Source organism: Colius striatus, chromosome 10 (genome assembly GCF_028858725.1).
Source record: "Colius striatus isolate bColStr4 chromosome 10, bColStr4.1.hap1, whole genome shotgun sequence".
NCBI lineage: Eukaryota > Metazoa > Chordata > Aves > Coliiformes > Coliidae > Colius > Colius striatus.
This window is the reverse complement of record NC_084768.1, coordinates 26,445,291-26,457,308: the sequence shown is the minus strand read 5'-3', so window position 1 is coordinate 26,457,308 and position 12,018 is coordinate 26,445,291. Positions and strand designations below refer to the sequence as shown.

Below are 12,018 nucleotides of genomic sequence, written 5' to 3'. Positions count from 1 at the left end.
TGCAAATGAAGGAAGAAACAACACAAACTATAATTTCTATTTTTGTAATGCTACTGGCTCCACACCCCTGTCACTCAAATATCTTCATATTTACTCTATAAAGAGCAGTTCTAAAACAAAGATTAGTCTGAGATGCATTCATGCAAGACCTGTTTCTGCAAACTTGCCTTTGGAAATAAAAGTTTACTTACTGCCAACAAAAGGGTCAGACTGAAAGAACTCTAAGCTGGCTTCAGAAACTAAATCAGGCAATGGATGAGAGTCAGCATCAAATGGATCTTCCTGGGCAACACAAAAGAAGTAGAGAAAGGTATTAATTTTTTAAGACATGCAGAATGGAAAACACTTCTGTTGTCTTCTGTTACCATTAGTAGTTTCTTAAAGCTGGAAAAAAGACGTGGCAAGACCTCTACATAATTTGTCAATGGAACTCCTAAGTACTTCTCAACAACCACCTGCCTGTTATGAAAGATTAAATTGTTTTCATGACACCACACTAAACAGAAACAATACGAAGTCACAATAGTCGATGACTATGATGTAAATGACACGCTACAAGCAGGATTTCATTTACTTTTTTCTCCCCCAAATCTGAACAAACTCACTTTTTTGGTAACAGTTGCAGCTGAGGTCTCTTTTTCTTTTTCCACAACAGAGGCTGTTGTTTCAGGACTATTCCTTATCTATATAAAGATAAAAGTAATTAATCGTAAACAAGTAAATAGACAACTACACAATAAAATTTTAAGTACTAAATAGCTAAAAGAATGTACTGAAAGATACTTCAAGAGGTTCACACTTATTCTAGAACACACTGAAGTATTGCATAAACCCTGTGAAAGTTTCTAAAAAAAAAAAATCAAGGATCTACTGGGACATAAGGAGACACATTTATAGCAAGACAGCTTTAGGTTTTCTGTACTATTCCTTAGTCTATTCTTGTTGCATCAACTGGAAACAGCTGCTCTCCTTTGACGTTAATTCTGCTATTCAATTTATGATATTTTGCTTTGGAAACAGATACAGAAACATTTTTATCGCTGCTTTCCAGGCAAAGTAAAATTGTTTCCTTTCCTGCTTTTCAGCTTTCAGGCTGGGGAAATATAGTCCCTCAGAATAACACCTTGAAATTTCACTTGTGCAAGCGTTTAAAAACATAATAAATCTTGATACATTCTTTATTTATTCCAACTTCATAGCAGCCCTGTATCAGGATCAAGCAGGCAATAGACTACTCACTGGAGACACACTGTTTACTTGCTCATCTTCTGCTATACTTTCCCTTTCAGCATTCTCGTTAAGGTTAGCAGTTTCACTGCTGCTGTTGCTAAGACTAGAATGATCCACAGTTCCATTAACAAGTGTATTATGTGGCTGAGAGTGCCAAGTAAATTGGTTATTTTCCAACTCTTTCAGCTCAAGAATTTTTGTCTGCACCTGTAAACAGAAATAAATACATAGACATCAGTACAGGAGCACATGTAAGATGGAAAATACATGTCTGAAATTCTTATTTTCAAAAGCAAATACAATAAAAACCATGTTCTTTCAATCAAAGGGTGAAATGTGAGAGATAAGAACAAATCTGATTTAGAAGAGATACTACGTGGTTGAAGGGCTTTCTCCTGATAAGGAAGTAGACTGCATCACTGGCAATATCAGAACTTGTTGCTTTGTTTCTACTCCAGCTCATGAGTTGCAAAGTTTTCAGGGTTGGTTTGTTTAGTTTTGTTTGAGAGTTTGAGTTTATTTTGAGGTTTTTGTTGGTTTTGAGTTTTTTTAATTATGTGTATGCAATTGTCTTAAATTCTAAATTCAAAAGGCTTCTTTGTCAGAGTTCTCATCTTCCAACAAAGAAAATCACAAATTCATTATCTCCTCCCACATAACTTTTGAAGAAAGTACCAGTATATCTTCCCAAGTAGACAGTTATATTCACATGTTATTCTTTCAGCAATATGCTTAATGCAGTGCCTCAGAGCAACCATTTACAACCAGCTAGCCAGTTATGAAGGAAATGTTGAATTTGGCAGATTATGCACAAGGATTAACACAGTTCAGAAATTTAGGTGTTGAAATCCCACTGACTTCTGCAAATGGTCAGTCATTTCATAGTTTTCATTGCCTTGCACATATCACAAGTTAGGTGGCAGCAAAGACGCCACCAGATGTCTTTCAAATAAACTGACCTCAGACCAATCCTTAAGATAATCTTGCCTAAAGGACCTACTGTTCGTTATCTGTGAGCCAAGATAAATAAGAGTAATAAAATCAGGAGTACTGATTAAAAACTAAGTTAGAAAATATATTTGTAGTACAGCATAACCACTTATATTATCTGCCTTGAATTTGTTCATTGCAAATAACTTGCTGGTATATTAATACTGAAATAGCACAAAGGGAAAAACCATTTGTTTACTTCTCAGTTTCTAAACTTCAAAGCCAAATTTCAAATGATGAATATGTTATAAGATTCTTCAATAGAAGAAAGTGTTCTTGCATAAACACTAGCAGTGGAAGTCTTAGGAAAAAAAACTTTGTTAACAAGTTAGACATAAATTGTGTAAAATGACCAACCCAGAAGTTGGCCATTTCTAGGGTTGAAAGTTAATACAAAGGTTTTTTCTTTTTGTTTTTACCTTTATAATGATGTGACTCTGCCTAATATATATGATAGCTGGCATATCTGAGGAGATGAATGATGAGGAAAGGGTACACAAACATGTCACTGAAGTAATAATGAATCACTTGATTATAGTCAGGGGCTAAGTGTGTTACTTGAACAGAACAACAGACACTTCAAAGTACAGTACTTCAAAAATAGTGCAGACATCTCACTTTCTCAGGATGTTGTCTCAATCCCATTTACTCTTACATCCACCTTACTTTCCCCTTTCAACAATGCACTAAGTAAATGTTATTACTAATTTCATATCGACTTCACATCAATTAAGGAACAGTGAGTGCATGCCCCAGGCCATGGTTGAAGAAGAAAGCTTAAACAGCTACTGGACACAGAGAATTTAAACATGCATTATCTATTTTTCATTAATTCCATTAAGACAAATTATTTATGAAGGATAACAAATTAATCTCTTTTTATTAACAAAACCTGGAGAAAAATCTTGAAGTATCTTGAGTCAGCCTCTAAGAATCCTAACAAGTATTAGCAGAGAACACATGTGTAAGCAACTAAAGACATGAGCTAACAGTGAGGAAATAATGGAAACAATGCCTTCCCCTTAAGCAAAACCACACCAAAGGTTGTCAGCTTAAAAAAAGTAAATTGAGGGGATGGTCTTTCCCACTGCCTTACGGAATTGATTTCCTGTTGTGAATCCTGCAGATGTTGCTGAAGAGGGCCCAGCTGCGCTTTCCCAGACTCTATGCAATGCTCAAGCTCTGCAGTTTCTTGCTGCAGGCGACTCAGTTCCTCTTGAGCTTTGGTCAGTTCATCTTCATATGCTGAAATCTTTGATTCCTGGCTTGTTATTTCAGCCTTCAGCATAGCAATCTAAAGTATGAATAAATTTCAAAGCCAAATGAAGAAATACAACAAAACAAACACTTCCAAACACATAAAAATACTATTACTTATGACCAGAAAAAGTAAAAACCTCATAGCTATTGCAGAGATTACAGATCATACCCGAAAGAAGGGTTAATTCCCTATTGGTCTCAGTAAAATCACAGTATTCTAGCTGCTTTCCTGATCAACACAGATATTTCTAATACTGAAAACATAATTTTAGACTTTTAAGAAATACTATAGCTTTATATTAGAAAAAAACAACACTCCATAACCATGGATGGGTGTTTTTAACCACTAAGAAATTAGTCCCAGTAATTAGTACTTCTAATTACACATATATCAGATAAAAATTTTGCATTTTTGTTTGCACTTTATCTTATTTGTGTGCAAGTATATCTCAGTATATGTGTTGACACAGTGATAGTAAATTAGGTCACACGAGTGATATATTTCTGTTCTCTGTTGGTCGTAAAATGTTAACATTCAAACTAATAAATTTCTCATTATATTCATTAAAGTTTTTTCTCCTGCCCCAACAACGGTGTGCTGCAAGGCTGAGTTCTTCAAAATAAGGCATTTACTCTTTCAAAGGCCTCAGCTACTAGACCTTACCAAATGGGCCTCCTCTGCACACTTTTGCCTGATATCATTAAGTTGCTCCTCCAACTTGGCCTTCTGCTCATCAAGATCATTAAGGATTTCCTGAGCTTCCTGCTTCTGAGCTTGCAGCTTTTGCAGATTACTGCTCTCCCGCTTTACTTCATCTTGTAGATCCTGTAATAAAATAGATTAGCTTTGCATTAGTTCCCTCTCCTCTCCTAATCACTGAATTCCACAGTATAAACTGTGTTACTAATTCAGATTTCAAAGTATGAACAAATTATCTTTCAAAAGCTGGCATTTATAGCATGTCAGACAAGCAAGTATTCTCAAACTCTCATTCTAAGACATAAAATAATCAGGTTGTTTGCTTTTTTATTTAATAAAAAGAATCTCATTGGAACATTGAAGATCATGTATCAACATAAATTAACTGTTTCACTCACACAGAGGTTAGGGTTTCATTTTGAATTTATAAGTCTTTAATCAGGCTGCTACATTGTCTCTCTCCTATGTTTCAGCAATATGTTTTACTGACTTCCTTAAAAACAGAAGTTCTTTATTTTGCTCCTTCCTCCCTCAAAAACACACGGCCAAATATATGAACTTGATTTAGCAATAAGGTAAAGGACCAAAATGGTGCATTATTGACCCAAATTTGGTCCCTCCTGGAGTGTCTCTGCCCCTGATGTGGCAAAAATCATCTAAAAACGTATTTTCCATGTGAAAGTTCTGGTAAGAAATACTCATTCCACACATAACAATATGGCATCTTTTAATGTATGAAACAGCAGCATGTATAGCTCTTGTGTTGGAAGTACATTAAGTAACATCATATGATAATTAGTTCCTTTCTGAGCAACAGGAAGGGTTGTATTTCAAGAGACTGAAGAGATAACACTGAAAAATGTCAAGAATCTAGGAAGAAGAAAGGATTGTCAGAGTTAAGGGGAAGATAAACACAGGGAGATCAAAAAGGATTAATACAAAAGGAAAAGTATTAGATGAAAAGAGATTACAGCCTTTCTGAGAAAATATGGCAATTGAAGGAAGGATCATAAACAGCAGTAAAAAAATTAAGAGATAAAAGAAAACTAGGGAGGATAAGAAAACAAGCTGATGTGAATTGTCAATTAGATTATAGGTTCATGTGCTGCTTTAAGCTAAGATCCTGCTGTCCTTTTTTAGGGGTGGCTTGTTTGGATTTTGGTTTTTTTTCGTGATGCAGATAGTTTACCCAAGTGTGCTAACACCTCCAGGTAATCAGGAAAAAAAAAAGGCAGATAGAAATAAAAAGACATACGGTGAACAAGCAACCTCAAGTTAACTGGAAGACTACTTAAAGAAATATTATAAATGCTCTTATGTAAAACAAAACAAAACCCAAAAAAACAGCATAAAAACCACTAAATCAAATTCAAAGTTCAGTAAAGGGTATATGACTGATGTACAGCCCTCAGATTAGGTGAATTACTGGTTATTTCTACTCAGTGAAAAACCAGCACACACACAAAAAGCTCTTACAGCAGCTACTGACTCGGATAACTGGGACGCTCTTGATCCATTCATTCTTTACATTGCTTTGAAAAGCAAGTATCAGCTGACACTACACAAAAGCCATGGGGGAAAAAAGTACCAGCTTAAAGAGGGTTCAGTCTCCTTTCTCCAAATGGAAGCGAGAACTTGCATACACACAAGCTAAATATAGATCACCTCCACTTTAGCTGCTGTTCCGTGAATCCCAGCGTCTGTCCTAGTCACAGCAGTAGAGAAGCACTGGAGACATCTGACTAAGCCTGATGGCTCCCAGAAAAGAAAGGATGGAAAAAACTAACCAAACTCCAAACATGTTCATAGAACCCCACCAAATTATATGTTGGAGTAGATACAATACACAGAACTGGTGATAATACTCAAAGATACATCTTCATGAAGTAAACCAGGATCCAATTAAGCTTTAATTTCAAATACCCTCAGCAGCAAAGAAGCATCTTAATGTTCAAACACTGAATGAGATTCTTTATGAAAGCCATTACCATCTTCGAGGTGATACAAACTAATGGTTTTATGGTAATAGTAATCTTTGCATTAGATTTGCAACCATTATTACTCTTCGTGCTAATGTAGTAGAGGACAAGGAAGGTCTAGAGATCTGTATTTCCACAGATCGACAGGGATTTAATAGCTTGTCAGCCTGTAATTCATGAAACAATTCCTGTGCTAAGAACTGTTAAACCTGAAAGAGCACAGAAAAGTTAAGCTTCACTCACTTTCTGCTGGCTTTGGTGCACTGCAACAAAAAAAGAATAGAGAAAATTCAATGCTGAGTGGAATACTTGTAGCATAAATCTGTTTAAGAATACTCAGGCCAACAAGGAGATTAAAATGCTAGAAGAGAAGGCCAGAAACATTCTGGAGCACTTAGAAGTCCAAAGTCCCAAAATACTTTAATCTCACTTCCCCTCTTCTTTGAAGCAGTGTCTTGCAGCTACTTTTTTCCCCAATTAATGTAAATATCTATTCTGCTTTGTTCAGGAGTTCCATGCATTTGTTCTAAAAATTTCATTACAAAGTTTCAGTGTCCCATTGAAAAACAAACCACAGACCTTTTGACTTCCTGTCAATAAAATTCTAGGGAACATGTAATTGTTGGAAAAGCCAGGAGAATGGCCCCTTATGTCAGTCTTAGCTGGTAGACTGACAAGTCATGCCTGTACTTGTGAAATGCTAGATGGAAGATAAGAGTCTTGTGAATAATCCGAAAGCCCACTGCCTGACGCAGGGTCCAGCTGCTGAAGCACACTGTACTCCAACATCTGCATCTAGAAGAGAAGGTTGGTGACCAAAGAGCAAGGGGAGAGACAGGTAAAGGTATTTTCAGATACTACTTCCAATGTGGTCAAAAACTGATGTTTTAGTTACACATTAACTCTGTGAAACAAAGGTGTCTACTGCCAAGAGGAACAATTCATATCTATTACTCCCGCATTGATATGAAGCTGCTAATCCATTCCCAGAAGGAGACTTTGAAGTTTCTTGATTTTTGTTACTCCACTTTTTAAGAAAGAACACCCCTTAATCTTTGCTATTAAAGAGATGATACTTTAATAAACACATTAAAAAACATCAGTATGCTCTGTTTTCCTTTCAACTCCTTTTCTGTCTAGGCTTTTTAGTACCTATTTACATTGTAGGTAAATTATTTTATTGAAGAAAAAATCCCGTAATTTCCCACCTCTGTCCCATACAAATCAGTTCAATCCATCAGTGACCATGGTTATATTTGAGAGTTTAATTTGTGTCCATGGAATTAATTCTGGTATCAGAAATCCTGGCGTGTGATGTCATGAAATGAGCTTGATCCAAGGTGGCAGATTAGAATGCAGTGGTTTCATACACCATCTTTAGAAATGTCACCATTAGAATAAAACCAGAAGAAAAAAAACCATGATGTCAAGATATTCTTAAGTCTGCCACCACTATTCTATTTAGCTTCTAGAGCTTCCTGAAACATGCAGGTTCTCCAACATTCAAGAGTAAGAAAGGGACCAGAAATAAAGGACCATCAGCTTAAATAAATGCTGCAGCCATTTCCTATGGGTTCACACTTTTCTGACAAGCCAGTAACAGACTGTTCCTTCTCTGCAGACTGACACAACTCTATAACTCTGTATTAAAAGAGGGACAAATAGTTTGTGTGATCACTAAGAGGTTAAAGACCTGATACAGCTGCTTACAACATTACTGCTACAATGACTTAATTGATTCTGCAATGGTGCTCTCAAACACTAAACACATGCAGATGACACTAATACTATAACATTAAAGACAAGGTTTTATTGAGGTTTGTATGCCTTTTGTGTAAAGGTACCAGAGAACTCTTCCTTCATGTGAACTCACACAGATTCCAGAAGACACTAACAGAATCATCCTGTGTGCAAAACACCTACAAGAATTCTTAATGGTGTGAAAAGGCAACCTGCAGCATGGGAAGGGGAATGCTGCACACACGGACAGAATCACAGACATGGGCAACTTCTATATGCATTCCTGCAGCTGCTGAATCTGACTGCCATTGTGACTAACAGGCCAGCATCTGATTATCTTCTGAAAGGTCAGACTATTAATTATTATGCAGGCCTTAAGGATATTAAATTGCCAAGCACAAAATTCACAATGTTGTAACACATTGGCTCTTTTGCTGCCTAACACAAAGTCAAATGCATACGTCTTGCATTATTTGCTCTTAATCAAATAAAGATTATTCACAATAATAAATATTCAAAAAATAAAAACAGCAATAAATGTAAGGCATCAAATATCACACAGCAGAGTTGTTTTTTTTAAAAAGCAGCACCTCCAGCTGCTTTTGCAGCTTAAAATTCAAATGAAATATTGCTTTGCAGCATTTAATTCCGAGCTTGGCTAGACTGTTAGCACCCTAAACACCACTGCTGACTGTGTAATTTCTAATCCATGTAAAATACTTGTAATATATAATCTTCTAAAAATTCTATGTCATCCTTTTAAATAAAAATCAAATAGTTTTCTTAAAAATTCACTTATGTTAGGCAAAATTAACTTGAGGCAACATTCCTCCCAAGCTTCTAATTACTGCGACCCTTAAGAAGTAGCCTCATATACAAGCCCTATTAATTCAGCCAATTGAGTTTATTAGTTTGCAATGCTACAGTATTTTGAGTTTTAATGATACATTAGATAACCTTGCTAAAAAAGAAATCTATTATTTTAGAATGTCTTTCACTTAAAACTCCATGCAGACTACATATCCCAGCAACTCGGACATTTATAGAGACATACACATTCATATAGAAAACACACTTCAGATCATATTCTTTTTCTTAGTCACCAATTTTTTCTTTTTACTGAACAAGTAATATGATGTAAAGACTCAGTAATCCCACTGCCATTAAAGCATCACACCGTGCAATATCAGGTGTCCGAACAATAATTTTGTGTCTTATTTACCTGCACCTCACTTGTCCTCTGCTTGATGGTATCTTCTTTCTCCTTCAGGTCTTGCTCTACATTATTCTTTTCCCTAGAAGACCAGCAAACAATGCAAGAATACTTAAGAACATCAGCTACAGCAGGTACAGTTATCCAGCCTCCTAAGCCAGTATCTCTCTTTAAATACATAGTGAAACATCAAACACAAAAGATGTAAAGGATTTCTGCTTTCCAAATTATTTGCAAGACAGAAGCCCACGTAAGTGTTCTGCATAAAAAACCCTGTCTTTTCATCCAACTGCACTTCAGTGATAAGAATGGCTCAAAAAAATGGAAGGGGGCGGGAGAGAAAAATCAATGAAATACTGTCTCCAGTGATCTCACTGTTGCTATGGAGCACTTGTCTAATGAAAACTGCTGGGAAAAGTGGGAGGGATTGCATCAGATTCCATCTATTAACCCCTGCAAACACAGTAATTCCTATGCTAACAGCAGCTAGAAAACATTTCCAGCAGGCCAATCATGCTGATTAATAAACTCTGCCTATCAGATTTTGGATATCTCTGTTGGTAAGCTGTCAGAAGAAGAAAGGTTAGCTTGCCATAATCACAGTTTGCTCCGAGGCTCTATATATAGCTATTTGCTGTGTCATGTCAAAGTCTGTCTCTACAGGCATTTATTCAAGTTTAAAAGTGATTACTGATGACAGGAGAATTATCATCAATAAATTTTTGGCAGTCAGACTTAACAATAGCTTTTTAGAAAGGGAAAAAACACTATACACAACTTGGAAGTGTTACTGTTTTAAAAACATCATGAGTGTTTATCTCCAGATGGTATAGGGAATCTTTTCTCCTTTCACAGATGCAGAAAAGCACTTTGCTTTACAGTTTCAACACTATCTTCTGTATACAAATATTTACTTTCTTAAAGATTTTGTTAAGAAATAGCACACACATTAAAAGTTAGAATTGGAACAATGATAAACTTAACATGTCTAAATGAAATACCACAGTGAAATGCCATCAAATTATATTAGTAGTACATATTGAAATTAAAGTAACTTCAAATTTTTATAACAGCAGATTAGTAATAAATCTAAATCTACTAATCTTATTGTTTACTCTTATTTAATATAGAAGAAAGCATTTTGGTCTCCAAAGTACAGCAGGTCTACTCTAAGTTCACTTTACCCAAGCTGAGGAATTCTTATTTACTGCTAAACCATGTACAACGGAAAACTAAAAAATCCAGATGCACAGACCTGAAATCAACAGTTCCTCTGAAAAAGAATTACTATAGACTATGTTCTGCTATTATTTATCTCAGTATCTGATTGAAGAGCAACTTGCTGATTGTGCCCAAAGGGAAGGTGTAAATAGATGGAAAAAGAAAGATGTGGAAAGGGCTATGAAGAACAAGACTAGTTATTTTGTCAAGTGTGAACCTTCAAGTTTCATAAAATTCCTCACTCACCATTCATCAGAACGAAGTATCATGGAAATTCCAAGCAAATCTTTACCATTTCCATCAAAGTTACACCACACTCTCTAGCTCAATAAACTAGCATTTGTAGCATAGTTTTACTTAGAAATTGCACTGCAATTTCTAAGGCACTGCAACACAGGGTTGTTTTTGCCTTCTATAACTTTCCATGCACAAAGGGTCTCAACTTCAATAATGCACTTTGACAAATCTAAACACAAGTTAGGCTGAAAAATATCTTTAAGCCCTCAGATATGCATCAAGCACAGTATATTATTCCTGACTGAAGATAAAAGAGAATAATTGACTAGGTAAACAAATACCTGTTATTTATCCTGCTCAAGTATGATGAGGAAACAAGAGATGCAAGCAGGTATATAGGCTTTAATATACAACCTTTCCACATTCCTGTCATTCATATGCCTAAGAGACTGTTAGAGATGAAAATCACTTCCTTTTTTTTTTATCTGCACAGAAGCCAGTTACCTAAACCTTGCAATCTGTACTACACTAAGCAAGCAACAGGATACAATACCCTCCCACAGGCAGCTCACACTGGCCAAATCACAACACAAACAATGAGTTGGAAAAAATCAAGTGAAAGAAGTATTGTCAGGCAGAACAAGAAAAGCTTAGACAGCAGTCGAAGGCAAAGGAAAACAAGCCGAGTATATATAGTCTACAAATACACACATCCCCTCCTCCTCCCCAGTGATGTCTCTTTTTTAAAAAAAAAGACTACACAGACCTACTTAATTCACTAAATCTTTTGAATGCCTCCATTTCTTTTACAAACTATGTGGTATGCCCCTGTTGGAATGTTCAGCAACTGAAAGAACCAAAAACAAGTAACAAAATTGATGTATTGGATATGACAGATTTCCTGGATCATAAAGCCCCTTATCACATCAGGACTTGGAACAAAAAACAGCAAAATAACTAAAAGACAACAACATCCCAAAAAGAACTATGGTCTTGCCAATAAAGGACACTTGTAACCATTAGAGTCAATTTGTGAAAGCAATACAACTTCCCTATGTATTTTAATAGAAGTCAAGTCAGGAGAACCTCATATCAAATAAACTAAAAGCAACGATTGAAAACCACTCAAGCCTAACACATGGTTTCTCCAATGCAGGTACTTTGTGATTTACAATCAAATAATCTTGGTAAATCTGTAAGTTTCACACTAATTTGTGAAACAAGTAATTTATAAATGGGAGCCAGTACATTGCAAATACTTGTTACAGCTTGACAATTGCAGGGTTCCCATGTCAGCAGAGGCTGTCAAACCAAACATGAAACAACCCTGGCCAAGCTTCTTGATGGCTAACATGGAGAACCACCTTACTCACAGAAGCAAAAAAAAATCATGGTTCTCTTCCATAATAAGTGATAGACAACTACTCACAGAGCTGACAGCGTTATCT

The 12,018-nt window shown here is 35.9% G+C and overlaps 1 protein-coding gene across 6 annotated transcripts in view; it reads right to left on the bottom strand.

Annotated features, from left to right (window-relative positions):
- Positions 1 to 12,018, bottom strand: part of EPS15 (epidermal growth factor receptor pathway substrate 15) — a 63,014-nt gene that overhangs the window by 11,860 nt on the left and 39,136 nt on the right. For all 6 annotated transcript variants that reach the window (XM_062003257.1, XM_062003255.1, XM_062003258.1 and 3 more), the window contains 6 exons: positions 9,122 to 9,194; positions 4,145 to 4,306; positions 3,317 to 3,514; positions 1,240 to 1,437; positions 606 to 683; positions 192 to 282 (listed from right to left, as the gene is read on the bottom strand). In XM_062003257.1, coding sequence (XP_061859241.1) covers positions 192 to 282; positions 606 to 683; positions 1,240 to 1,437; positions 3,317 to 3,514; positions 4,145 to 4,306; positions 9,122 to 9,194 — 800 coding nt within the window. The remainder of the gene's footprint in view (positions 1 to 191; positions 283 to 605; positions 684 to 1,239; positions 1,438 to 3,316; positions 3,515 to 4,144; positions 4,307 to 9,121; positions 9,195 to 12,018) is intronic.